We start from the raw sequence: 22,841 nt of genomic DNA, 5'->3' as shown, positions 1-22,841 counted from the left end.
CAGAGTGTGTTGACTTTTCAAAGGGGTGGACTTTCTGTCTTCTGTGTGTTACTCTACAGATACCCTAACCCCAGTTGCAATATAAAAGTGTACATTTCCTCACTCATCCTCTACCAGTGTTTATTTTTGTAGTGCAGTTTCTTAAAATACTATAGCACCATTTGACCATAAATTACAATAAAATAAACATGCATAATGGATGTAAGGTAACCAACCTTTCAGATATTTTACGAATAAACTATTCACAAGTGGTCTTGATTATCTACACCTGCTGGCATGTTTGGGGTTAAACATGAAATGACTCGTGGGGGACGTGACTCGTAAACCATTGAAGTTTTGGAAGTGTATCGATACACTTTGAATCATGGTTCTTTTTTTTCGGGGTGCTTTGAAGAATATTTTTCTAAATGGTAAACTGACATACACTGTAGCAAATCCGTCAAAAAATGGTTTTGCACCGGAAACCACCTTTACGCTGTTAAGACAAAGGAGCGTTGCTGGACACAACACTTTATCAGGTAATGTAAAGAAACTGTTTGCGAGAAAAGTAAGGGCAATCAGGTAATATGTTTCATAGCCTACTTTGTGAAACCAGTCCTCGTTGTGATTATTACATTTCAATTAGTTAACACATATTTGGATAAGTCAAGTTAGGTAATGTAGATCCTCCACCATTCAGGCTTAAAAGCATTTTCAATCACGTTTACCACGTCTGTTTGGTTTGTTAAAATTCCAGAGGTGTGACGCATGGGCTACGGAAATACTCATTGTGGTATTTTAATATTCGCTTTGTAATAGGAATATACAATTCTCTAAAGATATAATGGTCTACAGTGAGCACTTTTAAACTAATATGGGTATCACCATGGGACCATTGGGAGCGCATGACAACGTTTTGCGTTGAGCGCATGAGCCTTCACGTGCTTCTGAAATTGCTCATTTATATTGAATTTACTATTTTGCAAACAATTCTTTAAAGATAACATTCTATGCGTTATTTATCAGTTTATAATGTGCTTTATCAGTTTTTGCAAAAACAAGTTTTGGTTTCCCAATCTGTCTTGTTGGCAATATCAAGATCATCATAGCATAACATAAATATTCACAATATATATTGTCACAAAGTTCTTAAGCTGTATTCAATGAGTTAGGGTCCACTAATGAAGTCCAGACTTGAAAACAGAAAGGAATAGTTAGACTCTGTACAGGGGCAGTTAGAGATGTCAGACTGTACAGGAGGGCAGTTAGAGAGAGGCTACAGATTGGTGGAAGATCATGATGAGAATGAACAGCTTCTACAGCAGCTTGGACTAACCCTAACCCCCTTGTCCCTTGTTGGGACTATCTGTCTCCCCTGAACAAAGTTATCCAATAGAACATATATAAATGTTCAACCTTTCTCAACAAAAATAACATGGACAGAAACATTAATTTAACTAATTGGAAGATGCCAAAAAAGGGGGAGGGCCTTGCCTGGTCTACATCCCAACTGCCCCAGCTATACCTTCCCAACTCGTTCTTGAAAATGTTGACTCACATAGGGTTAGGATTATTCATGTAGAAATGAAGATTTAGGACCATATTGAATTTAGGCTAGATCATTAGGAAATGTTATTTCACATATTTATTACACATTGTTTTTGTAATGGTGCAGGTGGAAGGCCAGTAAATTATGCAAAACAATCATCCTTGCAGGGATCCCAGGGGTGACAGAGAGGACCCTCATTGCAGTGAAACCAGACGGGGTGCAGCGCCGTCTGGTGGGACATATCATGCATCGCTTTGAACAACGGGGCTTCAAACTAGTGGGTTTAAAGATGTTGCAGGTAAGAGAATGCCTAACAAACTTGAGGTACAATATATGTAAACCTTGTCTTTAATATATTGCACATGTAAGTCAACCCTTTTAGTCAATCAGTCGCTACACTGAATGACTGCATTATGAAATGCCACTTTGTGCAGGTCCCAAACGATCTGCTCTCTCAGCACTATGAGGAGTTGAAAAGGAAACCTTTCTTCCCTGGTCTGCTGCACTACATGACCTCTGGGCCCGTGGTTGTCATGGTGAGAGAATTTCATTCACATCGAATTTTAACTCCACCCTTAATCTTTAACTCATAACTTTAAAAAGAAAATCTTCCAATTAGCTAAATTAACATTTGTGTCCATGTTATTTTTGTTGAGAAATTTTGAACATTTATGGGCGGTTTGCGCATGCTGGGAGACCAACGAGCAGTGAGTTACAGTAGTCCAACTTGGAGAGGACAAGTGCTTGGACTAACAGCTGGGTGGAATGCTCAGACAGGTATCTCCTGATCTTCCAGATGTTGTAGAGGGTGAATCTACACGACCGGGAGACTGCAGCAATGTGGGCAGTAAGGGAGAGCTTGTCATCCATGGTAACCCCGAGGTTCCTGGCAGAGGAAGAAGGGGTCAAATGTTGAAAATATTGAGATATCAATTTTTTATAAATATTGCCCAGCCCTACTGTCTTGTAGACAATACTTTTTCAGCAGATTGACTTAAAGTTTAGGATGTGGCCTTGAAGTCATGTGAAAAGAAACCTAGCAATTGGGATTTGTTGCATTTTCCTTTTGTACCAAACTGGTATTGAACTGAACCCCAATATCGCAGTACGTTCTGAACCGCGACTTCTGTGTACCGTTACAACCCAATTAAAAACATCCCTATGTCAGTAAGCTAATCTAGTTTACTAACCATTACAAATCTCCCTACTTAATTTTATTGGATGTCAGATTTTCATGGATATTTTTGAATGATCATATTGTTTGCTGTGTAGGTGTGGGAGGGGCACAATGTTGTCCAGGCATCTCGGATCATGGTAGGCCACACCAACCCAGCTGAGGCCCAAGCAGGCACCATTAGAGGAGACTTCAGCATTCATATAAGCAGGTGATTTTGGTATAGTCAATATTTGTATTGGTAATTTCTTTATCCTTCAATAACATTCGCATCTGTGACATCCCTTATTGTTTGGGTTTGCTCTCGGGGTAAAAGGATGCTTAACATGGGTATAATGAGATTGTAGGAAGGTGTGAGCACAATAAGCTGAAATGGTCTTTCTAAAGAAAGAATATACAAGTTCATTAAAATAGGGTGACCAGACGTCCTCTTTTAACTGGACATGTCCTCTTTTCGAGACCTAAAAAATGCGTCCGGCAGGGATTCCAAAATTGTCCGGGTTTTTGCCTCGTTGGATATTCGTGTTTCTCTGGGTCTATCACCAACTATTACGCCCTTACAAGTTTCGGAAAGGGTATCTCCCTTACTTTCCACCTTCTTGCGCGAACTCTGACTGTAGAGAGAACTGTCATTTTGATGAGATAGTGCAGGATGCAATACACGAACAGTGTATTGCACATTGTTTTATATTATGTGCCAAAGGAATTGTCAATTCGGTTTAAATGGCTGTAGAGCAACATTCACAATGGCACATGGAGATTTTAAATGGAAATGCCAACTAAACCCTAATTGTTTTGTTTCTCTAGAAATGTTGTCCATGCCAGTGATTCAGTGGAGGGGGCTCAGAGAGAGATCCAGCTGTGGTTTCATGGAAGAGAACTTCTAGACTGGGACTCCTGTGACCACAGTATTACCTACCAGTTGTAAAATGGAAATAGTAAATAAAACTAAACCCTAACCCTAAAAGCAGGATGAGCGTTATAATAAAATCAAATCACCTCCTTTTCACCTCTGTTGCGGAATACCATGACTTTTTGTTGCTGTTATATTGTATATTAAACCCTTTTTACTAATACTATTCTCAGAATTATTTGGCATTTGTACCATATTTACCCTACTAATTGTCTTAATCTTTTGTATTTTTGGTTCGGAAATACAGCAGATTTCTTATAAATGTTTCTGTGAAGATGATTCTCAACCACAACAAATAATAAGTAAATCATCATAGTGATGTTAAAGTAATTATTTTCTCCTTTTATGATTTTCCTAACCTTAAATCTTTCTTAATAGATCATAGTTAATAATGGGGAACAATTGACAAGGAAAATATTTGAAAGGTTACCTGAAAGCTTACCTGGCAAAAAAGATCTTCTCAAAGCATTTGAGAAGATCCATTCACACTTTCCAAGAATGGTCCAGATTCAGAACATAGCTAGTGTCATATATCGGTGCCTTTGTAATGATGTGTTATGATTTGGGATACATGGTTTTATATCTGTTTCATAACTACAATAAAACATTTTTGAACTGGTTGATGAATGTGTACTTGTCCACGCTCCTTCGAACATGTGATTACAGTATCAAGCCAAGTTCAGCTACTTTGCTTGCTCAGAGTTCCAAGACTGTCTCACTCCTTAAGGCAGAGCAGGTAAGTTTGGTGAACCAAGCAGTTTTGGCTTGAGTTCAAAAAGGATTCAAACCAAAATGTCCCACCAACCTCCCTTCAAAGTCACTCTCCCAAAACACATGAATGTACTGCCTGACTACTGCCAGGATGTTGGTAGGTAGAGAAGTAGCCTGTCCTATACAATACAGTAACACAGCTGCAACTTCTACATGTTTTACATGTTGACATCTAGAATCAACCATTGAACCTGTCTCAAAAATAGTTTAAACACATTTATTGTAATTTGCTTTACACATTAGCTTTACCAACATACCATGGTATGTGTTTTGTATGTTCTTATAAATATACCAAGCAAATAGACTACACCACCATCACCTAATGATGGGACCTTTTGGAATAATGGTGTACCACCCATTCAGCAGAGTTCTAAAGACTAGTAGAGCCTGTGCCAAGGCACAAGACACTTTCAGCTTTCAGTTAACTGCCGCAGCAGACGAAAAGCTAATGCTATTGAAATTTCATATTTTGTCATGGCACCTCAGCTGCGTTTTGAGTAGCCTCCTTGAGACACAGTACCACAGTATATTATTTATAAATTATATTAGTTATAAAACTTAGATACTTTATAAATATCTCAAATGACTGAAAGCACTCCCAACACTTTCTTTGGACACAAGGTTGTAAGCACAGTGGCATTTTTAATTATACTTAGATTATAACTTTCATAATACAGCATTAAATTAAATAAGTTCTGTTTTGTACATAGTTAAACTCCAACATACTCCTTAGTAGCTGGGCTATGATCTTTTGATGCTGGTTTGCACCCACAGACACTTGATCACTTGCTGTCATTTATCAGCTAAGCATTCCATACTATTCCAGTGCCATTAACCTTAGAATTAGATCCACATTAATTCTCATTGGCACTTACAATTAGAAGAGGGGTTACCTATGCAAATTAGATTACATCTTTTATTTTGAATAAATTAGTGAGAGATCTTGAATTAGGCTGTATGGTTGAAAAAGCATACTTTTTAAATTGTGTGATACCTTTGCAATTCACATCTGAAATCTGTGGAAGAAGGTATTGTTTACATCATCATGTCATCTAATAATGTTTACTTTTGTAACTGCTCACAGTGAATGCTTCCCGAATTAAGAAACTTGTACCCCAAGAAGTGCTAGATCAGTTTAGTTTAACAGACTGAAAACATAATATAGGATGCGCAAATATTGTAATATTAAAAAATAAAATAAATATTCCATCCATACCACTTTAGATGTTAGTCACTCACATTTAATGTGGGAACTTGTCACAGTTAGAGAAAAATCACTTATTTCAAGGATCTAAATATAAAACTATATACAGTGACAAAGGAATGAAGACAATGACATTTAACAAGACTTTTAAGTTTAACATTGGACAAACAAATAACAATTTTGAGATATTATGGCTTGCACATTTGTAAAAACTAAACAAAAAAAATCCCCATGCTATGGCATTGGTATGGTACTGTCAGTTTCAGAACTGGAATTTAAAATGCAAATGAACAAAAATCCATTATATTTTAGAAATTACATGGGGAACCCTGAATTAATTTTAAATTGTAATTTAACTGTAAATCAGCTGCCTAAACTCTCTACTACAAAATCCCTACAAGGTGATCTTAGATAATACATTCACAATAATAAAATAATAAATATAATAAATTAACCATATTTGTATAACTTAATGATGACAAATATAATAAAAGAAAATATGAAATCAAATAGTGGGTGTAGTTTCTATTTACATATCCATCCCCAGAAATCCCCAAGACTCCCCAATTACTACTTGTGCAATGTTTAAGTACCCAATTATGACTGTGAACCCCTCTATTTTGTGTTCATGACACTAACAATAACTGTTGAAATGATGTGAGTACATATTATTTTGGTATGACATATCATTCTTCATTCATTAAGCAGGGAATATCAAACCAGCTGACGGTACTTAAGCATCATTATTAGCGCATTGTGCCAACATCCAAGGCTCCTCTCCAAAGTTTGAAATCAAGAGAACTTCAAGTTAGGTGTTTTTCCAGTCTATAAATTATTATATTTATCATATGTGCAGTGATTCCCAATGTTACCTCCAAGTAGTGCATCTTTGTCTTTTAATATCCCTCTCCATTTCCCCAGGAATAAAGACTTCTCTTTCAGTCCTTGTAGACAGTCTGTTGACCATGGCCCCTCTCATCATGCATAATGTGCCTCCTCACGTGGATCCGTCTCACCCTTCTGTCCCCTCCTGCCATGCCGGCCCCCTTGTCCCCTCCTGCCATGCCGGCCCCCTCTTCCTCCAGCTGGCCAGTCCTGGGAGAGGAACCCGAGCCACCAGACTCCAAAAGACCCACTCCACCAGGACCAGAGCGTCCATTCTCATAGATAAGAATATTGAGAGTTTCTTCAAAAATACGTGCTTCTGGAAACTCCACCTATCAGGTATGAAAAAGTATGATCAGCATTGAAAAGATTAGCATTTTTTTTATTTACAAGAATATTATACATATATTTAACAACAATAAGCCACCTTCCTTTCTAACCAGGAGCAAACTGCTAGACCCTCACAAATCCAGATTCTGGAGATGATGGAGACAGCAATGATGAAGGGAACCCTAACCCAGTGATGAAGGGTTAGGGCTAACCCTAACCCTAACCAGATGTCTATCTGAGGTTAGAATTTCTTTCCTGGGAGTTTTTCCTCGACTTCTTTGAGGGGTTATATTGGTTTAGGTGCAGTTCAATGGCCATGGGAAGCCCTCTGTGACATTGCAGGAATAAAGGGCTATAAACATAACATTTGATTTGATCTCATGTGTGCTGGCATTATTGGCATGCCATGTTGCCCATGTGCATATGTTTAGTTTGCAAAAACTGTATACCACACCATCGCCAGATTATACATCATCACGGTACTCTAACTTCTTTCGAGGCACTCACTTTGGTCTGTTTCTTCTCAGTTGCATAGACAATGGAGGTACAGCAGACCTCAGCAATCTTGCGGCCTTCGCCATAAAAGGACCAACAACAGATCTCATCACCAAGCACATCTTTGACAAACAGAACACGGCCGTTGAAGCGTAGACCCAGCTTATCAAACAGCTCAATGTTCTTGAGTAGGTTGTCATCAGAGTTACTAATGAAAAGGAAAAAATGAGGTTTGTCAGTCCATAACAATTAATAATAACTAATGTGTGCCAACATTTTCAATAATTACATGAAAATCGTGTGAAAGGCATCAGTAATATACGGCTCAAACCAATCATTACTAAATTTATCTGACACCAAGAAAACCAATGACAAATTATCCAGTACTGTCAAAGCGTTTTTTTGCATTATTTACTGTTAAAGTTCACTGTGAATACTCTGGCCTTCATTAGTAAAAGTGAATGGATAATGCTTTTTAAATATTACTAGATTATTATTACAGTATCTGAACGACTGCTTGGATGAAAACGATTTGGTTGACACCTCCATTCGAAATCTGAAGACACTACTGAAAATGTCTCCAACATATCAACCAATCGCAAAGCCTAATATACACTTTATGCACAAAATCACATTCATAGTCATATTGCACTTATTTCATATCTTATTTTATATTTTACATTGTATAGTAGTGTTTAGAATTATTTAGACCGTTGTACATTTTCTACTTTTTAATATTTAAGATTCTTATATGTTTATCGTATGCACCTTCCTGCCACAGCACATTCTTTGTTTGTGTAACTTGTTGAATAAAGCCGATTCTGAGGCTCAGGGAAATCTTTTGGCTTGACAACCATTAAAATATTCTATAACATCTGTCTAACTTGCGCACGACTCCAGATAATTAGATAATTCAGTTCAGTAAATTGATTCAATATAGGTGTATTATTGATTACTCAATTGAAGTTCCTCTGTGTATTTTTGACAAATTTCAAGATGACTCAACATCCCAGAGGGAATCACAATCTCTTCACCCAAGAGGAGCTTTGTGATTCTACCCAATGAACTGTTTTGTTTTTGGTAACTCATATATTGAAAGATGCCTAGAATAAAAAGCCTGCATTGAGTAAACCTAGAAAAATATATCACTGTTTTATGTGATGATTTATGGTTTGTGAAAAGCTTTGAAATAACTGAAATTCAAATGACCTAACCTTAAAGATGTTTTTTCTTTAGCTCTTTGGTCCTGACCCAGACCTTGGGGAAACTACCTTAGTTGGTATGATTAATAGGTATCTGTAGCTCCGACCAGCGGGAGGGGGCTTATAGAGCCCTGAGTGAGAATTTGTTTGAGGGTTTTGAGTTGTTGATAGAGAGCAATATAGTTTTCAACCACACAAATATACATTAAATTGCACAAACAACATACACTTCACATTTATATACACACACAAATACCCACATCAACTTGGACTCATCATGCCCAAACCTGGACTGTACATCAACATCTACAGGTGCGTTAAGATTTACACTGCTGCTGACACTGTGGTTACGTATGAGTAATTTAAGTTTTTGATAGCCACCACAGTCATGAAACACCTTTTTTTGTGTTGCATTGTTTGAGTAGGTTCTGGTTGTCATTTTAATTTCCTTTCTTTTGAGGCTTTTCACAAAACATAACTCACCACAAACATGTATTATTATCACTACTACTTGTATGAAGTTAACACTTCTGTGCTTTCTATTATAGTGAGATGGTGTCTTCTTCTGAGAACAGTTTGAAGGGTAACATTACCTGGTATACGAGTACTTGTTGTTTCCTCTATTGTTTTGAAGCTTAACTACAGGCTGCAGAAGACAGGAAACAAAATATGAATTCATTTATATTTACTGCTCAAATATAATTCACTACTGGATAATACCTCTTTTGCACGTTAGATTTATTGTTGTCCTAACACTGTATTGTATGTGTTGTCCTAACAGTGTATTGCCCTGAAACTTTCTCTTGAAGCTCCCCTTTGGCATTCGATATTCCCATTTGTTTCTCTCACCTTCCTACAGGTGGTAATCATCCTTTGTTCTTCTTTGGCTGAGGTGATCATAGGAATGCGGCAAACCCCCTCATAAATGTCATTTCGCATCTGAGGGACACCAGAGCCATTACATTCTCCATCAATATATCAATGAAAAAACAAATAGGACTGATATGACAAAAAAAAAACACAGACAACTCTTTAGAAGTAGATTGAAGCATCTATAGTTTTGGGGAATTGTTACATTAACAGCATTTTATTCAATACATGGATTCTGATTATTATAAGGGTATGGATAAAGAACACCCAATTCCACTGCAACATTAAACAGATGAAGCGAGACAGTACCTGCATGGTAGCGAGGCAGTGTTGGACCAGCCCCTGGACCCTGTAGTACTGAGCCTCTTTCAGAACTTCCTCCAGCTCTCTGTGGGCTTCAGGGAGAGGCACTGAGCCATCCCGTAAGAAGTTCAAGACCAATCCAAAATGGCGCCCACACCTATCCAACACTATCCAGCCTAGAATAAAACCATATGTAATGTTTCTTTCTTGTAATTGTCAACAATCAGCACTGTTTTTCTAATCCCAAAGTGTGAGCTCTGGTAGCAGGAAATGTCACATACCTTCCGAGTCTATAGCGACGTCTGTTCCTCCATCACACATGCTCCTCAGCAAGCTTTCCTCTTTGCTCAGGGTTTGTACCGTGGTATAATGCAGGGAGCCCCCCACGTTCAACTTGATATACTTGCTCCTTGCCAGTGCTCCACCACTCTCCTTCTCCTCAGAGCCCTGACAGGCAGAGCCCTGACAGGCAGAGCCCTGACAGGCAGAGCCCTGACAGGCAGAGCCCTGACAGGCAGAGCCCTGGCTGGCAGACAGAGGAACAGGGACTGGGGAAGATGCCATCCTCTGAGCTGAAGCCTCAGCAGACATAGCAGCTCATGAAGCTACAGATTCCTGAATGAAAAATAAAGGCACAGATAAGAGACCATCATAACATAAAATGTCAACAGGGTTTCTACAGGACACCAGCAAACGAACGAAGCATAACAGTTGCTCAGTGTTTGGATGTACAAATCAAAACAAAAGTATTTTTTTAGTTCCTTCATCCAAGCCTCTGCACAACCAGTATCTTAAATTTTATTTTGGCTGGAAATGCGCTGACACAACTTCCCAAGGTGTTGTATGTCTGCGCCAAACATTTCAGCCACAACTGTTTCCTCAACTTGAGCCAACAAAAAGCTGGCCTTGCTTAAAAATTAAATTCTGGATCATTACTAACTCTCCTTGGTCAAGCTACAAACCTCGGACAAATAAGTATTTACCTAGCTTGCTACCCTTAGAATTTGGATGTGACATTAGCTCTGGAGCTAACAGCTGAGTTACTGTTGCTAATGTAAAGGTAGATAGCATCAAGTGTGTGTGTGAATAGAAAACGCTGTAACGCCAGTGTTGTACACTTCTTTGTTATTTGGATAACAGTTATGCTGTTGGTGTTATGGCGCGCGCGATATCCGCCTTTCCCCAAATTATGAGTGTGCAGGGTGATCAGATGAGAATGGGCAAGTTCGAAGCATCTTACAGCAACGGGGCTACGAGCCAGCTGAGTTACCGTCGCTAATGTAAAGGTAGATGGCATCAAGTGTGTGTGTGAATAGAAAACGCTGTAACGCCAGTGTTGTACACTTTGTATACTTTGTTATTTGGATAACCGTTCTGCTGTTGGTGTTATGGCGCGCAATATCCACATTTCTCCTCATTGAAATGACTGAGTGTGCACCTCTGCAAACCAGGGTGATCAGATCAGAATGGGCAAATTCGAGGCATCTTACAGCAACGGGGGCTACGAGCCATTGCAATACATCCGTTGTAAACATTAGCGCATGTTGCCGCCCCTCTCCTCCTCATTAGCATTTAAAGCTACAGACACAGAAACAGCGCATTTTGAGGAAAGCTCATTGAGGGACTGCTCGTAGTGGTATGCACTAAGGCTGAATTTCGGGAAAGATACTTCAGATACAGTAATAGGGAACCACTAAGGCCTATATAAAAGCATCCAAAAACTGCATATCTTGTGCCCTTTAACATAACATTTCAACAGGGTTTAGATAGGAGACCATCTTACAGTTTTTCCTCCATTGCTTTGGCTCAATTCTTGAAACAGAAATCACATTCTCAAAGTTCTAAGTGCATTTGGCAAAATGGCCTATATGGTTCAGCACAACTACAGAGATCACCTTAAAAAGGTCAGATCTCATCCAAAACAGATAACTCATGCTTCAAAACCAAATCATTTTCTCATATAGTCAGTGCCCCCAAATAAAAAGTTCCTTCTGATTGCTGTGACTCTCTCTCGAAAAAAGGACATTCTCAAAGCTTTAAATACAGTTGCCAAAATAACCTAGATGGTTCAGCAAAACACCATGGCACACTTGCAAAAGGTCACATCCCTCCCAAAACAGACAACTCATCAGTCAAAATGTAAACCTTTTCCCATACAAATAGTCAGTGCCCCCAAAATGAAAAGTCCCTTTGGCATTGTGTAAACACTGCAGGTCAAAATGTTTAGAAGTTTTGTCAGTATGGCAGTGGACCTTAGAGATATCCCTCATGTGCACTGTGCTACAGTTACTGGCCGGGTTTCCCAGATTTGATAAGAAGCTCTTAACGCTAAGAGCTTCTTAAGAGCATTCTAAGAATGTTCTAAGAGCATTCTAGGAGCATTCTAGGAGCGTTCTAGAGCGTTCGCTCCTAAGGAGCTCTTAGCGTTAAGAGCTTCTTAACAAATCTGGAAAACCCGGCCACTGTAGTAGATGTTTTCTTTCCAGAATACTATGCGTCTTCAATCTACCCAGACGCTCCCATGTTAGCCTGCTCCTCATCTCCCTCCGCCGGCTTCCCATCACTGCCCGTATCAGATTCAAGACCTGAGATTACTGACCTTCCGAGCGGTGAACGGGACTGCACCCGACTACATCAAGTCTTTCCTCCAGCTTTACACCCCCACCCGCCACCTATACGGTCTTCTTCTGACAACCGTCAGGTGGTCCCACCCCTCAAGAGCACCTGCTCCCAACCCAAGGGCTACTCCTGTCTGGGTCCCCGATGGCGGGGGGCCAGACACCACATCCCTTGTGGTGTGGGGGGTTTAAACTGTCAGCACCTGCCTGGTTGACCAGATTATTCTAATAAAGTCTAGACTACTTCCACAACCTTTCAATTATGAAAAATGTTTTAAACAAAACTCAAATAAATTGCTAATCTCTGAAAAGCATTAAATCCACGCTAATATTAATAACTTTTTCAAAACTGTGTGCCTGTTTGTGCACAGATCTGACAGATTTGCACTGTGAATTTGCACTGTCAGTTCTGTTTTTGAATAAAGGGTTGGAAATGAATGCTTTTATGTTTTAAGTTTTTTTATCCGATTCATCGATTCATCGAAAAAAGAATCGTCAGATTAATCGATTACTAAAATAATCGTTAGTTGCAGCCCTAGTTGTTGCTAATGTTGCTAATGCTCTGACATTCTGATTTTACATCAGATGCCATCAAGCGGGATCTCTGGTCGTAATCAGTCATTCACTAACCAATCAGCATTCATTACCAGAATGCTAGCATGTTATAGGCAACAACGACTCACCCTGTAAGATATGGAAAGGACATAAGTGCTCGTTCATAACATTTTCGACCTATATTCCACTTTGAACATATAAAAACGACAATAAAATTGGATATTTCTCAACGACAATCAGGTGAAAGAGACAAATTTAGCAGTTTAGCTCCATAGACTCCCATTCATTCTGCACTCACACACGATCACTCCCAGTGGAACTCTGGTGGAACTGCAACACAATTCGGTACAATGGGGCTTAATAGGGAGTGGCCAGGCTCTCAAACAGGCTCTGCTGCAGGGGCGAATCTAGGTTCCCACTTTTGGAGGGGCTAAGCCCCTAGATAAAACCTATTATTTTTCCTGTGACCCAGCAAAACTAAGGGGGTCTGGGGTAGGGCTGGGCGGTATGACGTTATATACCGTGCGACGGTAGAAATGTGTCTACCGGGAGAGATTTGGCTATACCGTTTCAACCGCGGTATACTCTTATACTATATTTTTGTATTACATGTGTCAAATAAATGTCTGGTTGTTGTATTGTATATAAGCCATCATATAAATCACATTCTTGCAATATTTAGAATTGTAGTTGAACTTTTATTTGATTTGCTATTTTCGTTTGACCTTGAAGCACATTTGCGTTGGTCTGACGGAATTTTCGATGTGGAGTGTAATGTGTCTAAGTGGACCACATTCATACCGATGCTAATTAATTATATATTTGAGGACCCATTCTGCAGGTAACCAATTCGATGTGTTATTCAAGTCATGTCTCGTGCTGTAAAATTATTGTTGTAAAATTACACTGGTGGCGTTGCTAGTATTCTTGATCTAGGATGACTAGTGAAGGCTAACTACTTACTAACTGAGAGTGAGGTCATGCCAGGAAATATCAAACTGAGGCTTTAACGTATCGACCGAGCTTTAACGAGGTTGATACGTCGAAACCCAAGTTATATGGATAGTAAAACTCAAACTGATGCTTTCGCTCATTTAGACATTTTCGTCAGAGGGCATTACGGATCCGCATTAAGTTGTGAGTCGGACACCACGCGGATGGCATGACTGCGCATCAGCAAATCGCAATGCTCATACTCGTAACCTTTTTGAGTCTTGTTTTTAACTCAAGTGTTGTCTCATTTGAGGCAGTTGTTTTTGTTTGTAATAAATAATCGAATGCGATGATGAAGTACGGTATGGTTATTTTGTACCATTTCTTAATTGAATTTACAGAACAATTACTATACCGTGATATATACCGTAACCGTGATATAAAATTACTCATACAGTGATAGAAGATTTTGGCCATATCGCCCACCCCTAGTCTGGGGGCATGTTCCCCCAAAATACATTTTTGAAAATATCCTTTTAAATAGTGTCCTCTAGTGCACATGTGTCAAACTCCGGTCCTCGAGGGCCGCTGTCCTGCATGTTTTAGATGTTTCCCTGCTCGAACACACCTGATTCAATTAAATGGGTTGTTATAACGACCATTCATTAGAATCAGGTGAGCTGGATCAGGGAAACATCTAAAACATGCAGGACAGCGGCCTCGAGGACCGGAGTTTGACACCCCTGCTCTAGTGGGTTTTAGGAAGAGAAATTAACTAATTTAGATTTAAAATATGAAAAAAGCCCTATTTTGGGGCTAGACACGCCCATGCTCTGCTGTTACTATGTCCATTATTTTTACAGTCATTGATCTGGAATCAGAGCTCTGTAAACTCTAACATACTGGTTGCGTTTGCGCCATCTAGCGATCATTGTGTCAGTAACAGAGTCCTCGTCTAATTACCCAAGCTCCGCCATAAGTAAAACCAACAACGCGCTTAGTGATAGCTTTACTTACTGGATGAAATATACAGTACACAGTTTAGCTCATATGTACTTTGTACGATTTAATGTTCAACGTACAATATAATATATCTGCAGAACAATTCGGCAAGGTGTTAGGCTAGCTTGTTTGCTTTATTGACACTATAGCAACAACGGCTCGCTCTTTCGGTCAGTTCACTCACATTGCCTGCGCGTATGTAATGTGGTCACATGCTATTGAAATGTTTTGTTTCATATCACTAATTACATTACATTTAGTAGTTTGAAGCTATGTATTTCTAGCTAGCTAATCGTTGATATGAAATACTAAAAACCTCAACTCAATTTGCTTGACCTATATTCATTCTTAAATTTGAATTATTTTCACATGTATTCACTTTCTTAATTTAAGTTGCCATAGAGGTAAATTGTCCATTGTGCATCGTCTTCTTCCTGTTCCATTGACAAACAATCGACGTGTAAACGCTGATCACATCAGTGATTTTAGAATCCTGCCGCTCCGGTATCATGCACGGTTTCGAGACCCGGTCCAAGTCCACCACAGTTGTGGCGAAGGGTTCCTGTGAGCCCAAAGGTGACCCATTCTCAATGCATATGTAGACTTTAGAAGAAGTTATCTACAGTAGTTGCCATATTTTTAGCTAGCTAAAGTGCCTGCTACATACTGCTGCTAACGTAGCCTACTAGCTGGCCTATCTGTAAGTTAACGTTAGACTACTCACCAAACCAGGCCAGCAAAGTTGCAGCAAGTGTCCTGCTGTGGCAACGTTTGAATGTAAATGCTGAGAAGCTTAGGTTAACTAACTAGCTATAATACACAGTACAAAGCAAACTGCAAGCTGTCGTTGTTGACTTGCCTGTAACTGAATGTCTACTTCTTGTTTTACGGCATCCAGTTTATTGGTGCATTACCGCCACCTTTTGCTCTGGAGTATGGGTCAGACAGTGGCATTACAACAAGATATTGTAGCCTAAAATTTGTCAGTCCCTTTAAGAAAAAACATCCCTATCGTTGTTGTTACCCACCCTTGCACCCAGCCTATACCTGCTTAGAACGTCACATTTCTCAAGTCAATAGAAATTAAATGACCGACCCGAAAAGGTGCATAAGTGCACACTAAAAGTGCATACTAGTGCAGTGTCATTTGATCATTTAGCAGACGCTCTTATCCAGAGCCCATGATGAAGTACGTTACACACTCCTAGTATTATAGATAAGGCCCAGTGGCCGTGATGCAGTCAGTGAGTAAGATGTCAGCGACACACACATATTTCAGTGACATATATAAATGCATATATACATTGTATTTTGCATTGTATTTTTCATTTAGGTGAAAACACACCTAGTCTAGTATTAATTCAGTGCTTTCAGTTGCAATTCCTTGCATGCCCTGTCCATGTTTCCACCACAGAGTAGCTTGTTCTTACATTAGTCTGTTAACATTTAGCCTTCAGCCAAATGAGTACATGCATTCTGGTAAATTTGTACTAGGCTATATTGGCATGTTTTCTGCTACATACTGTAGCTATAGCTCATGTTAATTCCTAATACATTTGTGTTCATTCCTGAATGTCCTCCATTAATTCCCCCAAATTCCCCACTGATACCTGTTAATTTATCATAGATTTTTGTTCATTTACAAATATTCCCCATCAATTCCCCCAAATTCTAAAATATTCCCCCAAATTCCCGTGAAAAGTTTCCAAGGCAGAACATTTGCAGAATTTTGCAACTTTAGGCGGGGCTCTGTTGTGCTACTAGGTAGTTAACCTTCGGATGTTTTTTATTGTTGGATGTTCAAAAACAATTGTGAATGTTTTAAATTCATGATTTGTTTGCATGAACCAGGACACAACTTCATGAAACCATTCAACAAACACTTTATTTTATATTCATTTTCTCTCTCTCAAATAAATAATACATTTTCTACATTATACCGTATATATAATAAATAGTAATAAGAGCAGAATAAATGTACAATGCAAAAGTCCCTAGGACTCGCAAGTTCACTGCTCAAACAATAAACTGTAAGAAATTAAAAAGCTTACATTTTTATACTGCATTACAGCAAGCAGCCAAGATAGCTATTTTCATCAACACAGTGCATGTACAACACCAAACCTGCATCAATAACAATTATACTTTTCACTTACCATAATCATAAAACATGATTCAGTACAAGCAGTAAAATATACAATCATTGCGTGCTATAGCGCGATGACATTCAGGCCTTCACCTTTTCTTCACATCAGTCGAAAACAGGTGAAAATACAATTTGAAACAGCAAAGAACAATCTGTATTGCTGGCTTTACACATAATTTACATTTCATGAAGGAAATACTATGGCAACAAGAGAAACATTTAGATACATTACATAATGCAATGTTACATTTTGGCACTGATTAGTCTACATACTTTATATAGTCGACCTCAATATTTAACCAAGTATTTACATTCAATATTTGGGGGTGTTTTGTGTGTGCGCAAGTGTGTCTGGGGTTGTGCGTGTGGTGAAATGATGGCAGAGTGTGTATGTGTCTGCATTCCTCTCTCTCATTTAATTTTTTAAAAATTTCTGTGTAACCTTCATCACACAAAAGATGTACATAAAGTACCAGAACTTAATAATGTGTAAACCGTACATATGTAGATTTCTAATTGCCTCTATACACAATTATATCAATTCAAACAATGTGTTAATCACCTTCAACTGTCTTTCGATGCAATTTTCTCTCTCTCTCTCTCTCTCTCTCTCTCTCTCTCTCTCTCTCTCTCTCTCTCTCTCTCTCTCTCTCTCTCTCTCTCTCTCTCTCTCTCTCTCTCTCTCTCTCTATCTCTCTCTCTATCTCTATCTCTATCTCTATCTCTCTCACATATCTTACTTGTTGTAAGGCACCAGTCCTAATGTGAGACGAAGTTGGAATGTGAATATGAGCACAACACTGAAGGACAGCCGTAAAGTACACAAATGTTAAAACGCAAGCTCAGACCATCAATACAAAGAGATATGGGGAGATTGGAGGGATGGAGGAAAAGGATTCACAGTTAAAGTTGTACACTTGTAAAGAACAGGTAGGACATGAAGAGGGCAGGCTTGAGATGAAGGGATAAAAAGAAGCCATCCAAGAAAATGAAAGTTGTCTCCCAGTTTTTTTACATTTCCATATTAAATAGACACTTCATATTCTCGTGTATCCTGGAAACAAACAAAACAAAACAGTTTATTTAGAATGTTGAAATATGTTAATAAACAATTACTGATTTGCTGTGTACTAAAGGAATAGTTAAAGGTTTCCCATCTAAATAACCAATAGCTTTAGGTTTATGTAAGTTTAAGTTAACAAAGGGTAACAACATTTTAGCTAGATCAATCTACATCTATGACTTTATGTTATTATTTAATACATTCTATCTAATTAACAAATGTCAGAACTTGTCTTTTGAATAAGTATACCAGGGCTGCGTTTCCCGAAAGCATTGTAAGCGTAAATTGATCGTAGAATCCATTGTACAACAAAGCTTAGTTTTACGGGCCGTTCCCAAAGACATGGTAGCTAAAGTGTCTCTTGAAAATTTGTAGCTCTTGAAAGCGCATAGATTAGCCTACTCCTTTCGAGCATGTTTGGGAATGTTTGCTCGAATCATGTTTGCTCGATCGTTGCTACGATCCATCGTTATCGGGAAACTCAGCCCTATATAGTAAATGTTTTTGACATTGTTACACTTACCCCTGCCTCATATAGAGGGTTGTTGAAATCAGACTCCACTGTAATTGGACTGTATGAGTGTGTGTGTGAGAGAGACTTCCAGAACAGAGGCTTCCACTGTAGTCTACATACACTGAGAAGAAGTGGGAATGAGAGACATAGATCAAAATAAAGAAAAATAACAGAATTACAGCTTACCATGACACACTACTCATTACTGGCACTACTCGTGAAGAGACGAGTATATCCAGACAAAAGCATAACTATTCATTGCTTTTAAAGATTTAACATCCTAAATTAATGATGTACATACACAAACAGTATATTCATGTTTAAACTATTTATTTAGAAATAATACCACCTTGTTCCCCCCAAATAATAAATAATAATACAATGGACTACTCTCTTATAATTGCCATAGGAAGATAATTTCAGTTAAGGATTAAGTTGTGTGGTGCCTATAGACAACTTTTCTTTTTCAGACATTGTAACCAGGGGGGTGTTCCATCAACGTCGCTAACGCAAGTCGCGCTAACACGAATAAGTCTCACTTAGGTAAACGTCAACTTAGACTTAAGCCTCAAGCCATTCCACTAACGTTCTGTTCCACTAACAGGCAACGCTAATTTAAGATAGACCTCAATAAGCTTAGACTCTGCAGCCCAGATCAGGCGATCGTCGAAAAGAGGTAGACCCACCATATATATGCATTTAGGGCTACTGATAATTAGCGTAATTTGATGAGCTGTCTGAAACCGTTCTGACGGTAGGCTAGCCTATGGCCGATATTCTCAACAGGAGATGTAGAATAATAGCCCAAAAAAGAACGTGGCAGCAATTGAAAATTGTAGGATTAAATTCAAAACACTGAAGAAGGCCATGGTTAATTGCACTTGATGTGGGCTAATAATGTTTTTGTCTTCAAATCTTGAACAAAATCAATAAATTACTTAAAAATAACTTTGCCACACATATTTATTACCTGATACTACTATTACTAAATGCTGATCTTTAAGATAAAAGGGAAAGATAACCATGACTGAAATAGGGATTCACTGAAATGACTAGTATTGCACAGATCCAGCACTGACTTTTTAGATCAGGTGACCCAAACTGCACACTTTGTTTGGCAGAACAGTAATTTAAAATAGCTCAGTATGACTATCATTATTATATCACGAGTATTTCCAATTAACATAGTCTGCCTCCACAGATCCAGAGGGGGCTTGGACAGTGACAGACTGTGGCTGTGCCAAGTGTTGTCACAGCCTCACTTTGGGAGAGCCTCACTTTGGGACAGCATGCCCTACTGGGAACTTTAGGGGAGACTGTTGGGCACAGCATCTAATTGTCTTCTTTGGAAATGGCAACATTTGGGACACTGTCATGTAGGGGCAGCATAAAAGGGCACTTCATAACAGCACCCTTTTCCATTGGAAGTAAGGGCATGGGAACAGTCCAATTTAGGCCATTGTAAGGGCACCTTATAGGGTACTGCATCACATTTTGTATACTATAAAGGAACTCTTTAAGACATGTTTTTACATTTATAGAGGGCACACTGTCATTTATTGTGTGGGGCATCCTGCAGGCACTCAAGCATATTTCACAATGTGAATGGCAGACAGTAGGTCAAATTTGTTGCCACTCGAGGGCATTTTAGGAACACTTTCAACCATGGGGGCACCAGGCAGTCACCCCCTGAGTCTTCCAATGAGCCTGGATACACCCATGGGGGCAGTATATTGCACCTATAATATTGGGGAAGCCAGAGGAGAGGTAATATAGAGGCTTGTCAATATATAGGCTACTTTAAACAATGAAAATACTTTATACAATTGAATAAAAAGTCTCCTTAATTCTTTTTGTTTCAAGATGACCAGAAAACTGATGATAATATTCAGGTACTGCTTTGGAGCAAGGTATACCCTTCATATTTCCTGGCATAGTTCAAAAACGTCCCACATGCAAAGAAATTGAATCGACGGAACTGTCTTTTAAGATTCTGTTTTCGTCTGTTTGAAATTACTTGCAAGACATTTTAGTTTAGCTAGACTTTTAGCCTGACACGGATCAGGCTAGTTCCGAACCTTGATTACGTAGCTCGAACTAGAATAATCCACCTTAATGGAACGGAACTCTCGCTACAGTAAGTGAGACTTGGCTAAATAAGTCTTTCCCTTAATCGACATTGATGGAACACCCCCCAGCTGTACTCTTTCTGAGTCGGACGTGCCGTTAACCCCACTTCATGTGGCCTGAAAATGTACACTGATTGAAGAAAAAAAAATGTAAGGGGGGAGCACAGTGTGCACTTGAAGATTTTTTATATTATTTGACATGTTCTTTGAAGAAGAAAAAATGTATTAATTGTATCAGTCTTCAATCATAGTAAACATTGAAAATGTGTCCCACAGAGAGGGTACAGCAGGATTAGTTCTAGTTTGTAATTTACACGTTATTTAAACTGTAGATCTTAAATGACAATAAAATCACTGAGAAATCTTTCTTCACCTTCTATATAGTGGATTTAATTTAGTTAAAATAATATTTCCTCTTGGGTGTCAAGAGTAGAAAAGTGTACTTACTTTGTGTAATACATATAAATTCCTCCAATCAGCAGAATGACTAGGACAATAGGCAGGACAATGGCCAAGGCTATGTTCTCACTTAAGATCTGGTGGGATGGCTCAAATGACTGGGAAACTGGAAAAGTCAAAATAGAAGAAAACTTAAAGATAAGCCACTTTCTATGAATTGAGATGTCATCACTCTGTAACTGTATAGAGGGAAATTTATTGAACACATTTTACAAGAGTACTACCTTCCAATTTATGATCATCCAGTAGCTCCTCATATGCCACTGAAACAGAGATGAATATTATATTTTCATTTAGTTTATTATTTTAAATTAAACATTTCCTTTACAGGCTGCTCAATAGAACCTTGTGTTTTCCTAAATTGTTACATAGGACACTGTCCAGTTTAACATATGGTAATTTACTGACTAAACAGATCCAGGATAGTTTTTACCTTTGCAGAAGGGTGGTGGGCTATTCCACTGAGAGGGGTGGCCTGGAACACAGTTGATGATGACTTCCCCAATCAGTTCATAGCCCTCATAGCAGAAGAACCGTAGAGTTTCTCCAGCCTGGTAGCTATGCTTGTACAAAGTCTGGTAACCATTGTCAGGGACGCCCGGGTTTGGACATGGGTCATACTTCACTGTTTAAGATTGAAAGAGAGAATGGTGAGGGGAGTTAGGGATGACTCCTTTCATTGTTTGAGGACCAATAAGATACTGGGTACAAAAATACAGACACGTTAGTATTGTGACTCACAGACACATTTTGGACTGCGGTCGCTCCATTTGGGAGTGCCAGTGTCTCTCCCATGGCAAGTAATCTGCCCAGGACCCTCTAGTTGATAACCTTGGTTACAGGAGAAGCGCACCACAGTTCCTACTGCAAAACCAGCTTCCGGCCGTACAGAACGGGCTCCATTTACAACCTCCCCCGGATCCGGACACTGCTGAACTGAAATTAATAAATGTGTGCAGACATCTCAGCTTAATATTAACTATGGATTGTCTTAGTACAATAATAAACAATCAAAGCATAACATTGTTAGATGAGTCAATAAGACTGCAATTAACATTTGGGTGGAATAACCAACTCATTCATAAAAGATTAGGATTTTGTCAAATAAACACATAGGGTGGCTGCATGGTGTGAGAGTAGCGTCTAGCAACAGAGATAACAACAGAAACATTTGCCAAACATTCTGAGGGTTAGGTACACGAGATAGGGCTACATGAGATAGGGCTTGGATGTTATTACTGTGGGTGTGAAACTAGTTTGGAAAAGTGTTAGCATTAGGACAACTTGTCTGTCCAATCAAAAAGTGTACTTGTCCTAGAAATGTACATTATGGAAACATCAAGGCCTAAGAATTTCCAGACTTAACAGTTTAACCCTTTATGGCTGAAAGCTACATGCACCTGGGGATAAATAGGCATTTTAAACACAGATGATTGTTTAAAATTATAAGTCTTAGGGTATACAATGGGCCTCATTCTCGAACATTTTCTGAAGTTTCTTCTGAAATGTTTCTTACTGGCTTCGGAAAAACAACGTAAGAAAAAGACATCCGCCAAATTCATGAACGTTTGAAAATGTGTTCCTACACAGCAGAATTTTTCTGAGTTGTGCTCCCCGGGAAGAGTTGTCTTAAATTGAAAGCGCGTCCTCGTGCCCCCGAATTTGCATACATACGTGCCCCGACAGCTCCTTATATGGGCACGCAACAGCAATGACGTGTGCAGTCAGAATCGACAGAATTAGGAAA

General features: G+C 38.9%; 3 protein-coding genes across 3 annotated transcripts in view; 1 reads left to right on the top strand and 2 right to left on the bottom strand.

Moving 5' to 3' along the window:
• The first annotated feature begins 314 nt into the window (after positions 1–314).
• nme4 (NME/NM23 nucleoside diphosphate kinase 4) lies at positions 315–4,236 on the top strand. Its single transcript, XM_084676743.1, has 5 exons — positions 315–518; positions 1,696–1,826; positions 1,963–2,064; positions 2,801–2,913; positions 3,510–4,236. Exons 1-5 carry the CDS (start codon positions 365–367, stop codon positions 3,628–3,630), a joined length of 621 nt encoding a protein of 206 aa, XP_084532869.1. The 5' UTR covers positions 315–364; the 3' UTR covers positions 3,631–4,236.
• A 772-nt stretch (positions 4,237–5,008) lies between these two features.
• kctd13 (potassium channel tetramerization domain containing 13) lies at positions 5,009–15,677 on the bottom strand. Its single transcript, XM_084678553.1, has 7 exons — positions 15,508–15,677; positions 9,957–10,290; positions 9,682–9,851; positions 9,352–9,441; positions 9,096–9,148; positions 7,313–7,508; positions 5,009–6,807 (listed from the first exon to the last, which is right to left on the bottom strand). The coding sequence occupies exons 2-7, from the start codon at positions 10,264–10,266 to the stop codon at positions 6,529–6,531; spliced, it is 1,098 nt and encodes a 365-aa protein (XP_084534679.1). The 5' UTR covers positions 10,267–10,290; positions 15,508–15,677; the 3' UTR covers positions 5,009–6,528.
• A 982-nt stretch (positions 15,678–16,659) lies between these two features.
• The window catches only part of sez6l2 (seizure related 6 homolog (mouse)-like 2), a 23,188-nt gene continuing 17,006 nt past the window's right edge, over positions 16,660–22,841 (bottom strand). The window contains exons 14-19 of the mRNA XM_084678267.1: positions 21,836–22,030; positions 21,528–21,719; positions 21,319–21,357; positions 21,083–21,200; positions 18,516–18,627; positions 16,660–17,983 (exon numbers count right to left, since the gene is read on the bottom strand). Of these exons, the coding sequence (XP_084534393.1) occupies positions 17,954–17,983; positions 18,516–18,627; positions 21,083–21,200; positions 21,319–21,357; positions 21,528–21,719; positions 21,836–22,030 (686 nt within the window). The 3' untranslated portion in view covers positions 16,660–17,953. The remainder of the gene's footprint in view (positions 17,984–18,515; positions 18,628–21,082; positions 21,201–21,318; positions 21,358–21,527; positions 21,720–21,835; positions 22,031–22,841) is intronic.

Source organism: Hypomesus nipponensis, chromosome 17 (genome assembly GCF_054491055.1).
Source record: "Hypomesus nipponensis isolate SF chromosome 17, ASM5449105v1, whole genome shotgun sequence".
Lineage (NCBI taxonomy): Eukaryota > Metazoa > Chordata > Actinopteri > Osmeriformes > Osmeridae > Hypomesus > Hypomesus nipponensis.
Note: the sequence above shows the minus strand (reverse complement) of the source record. Positions and strands in the feature narration are given on the sequence as shown.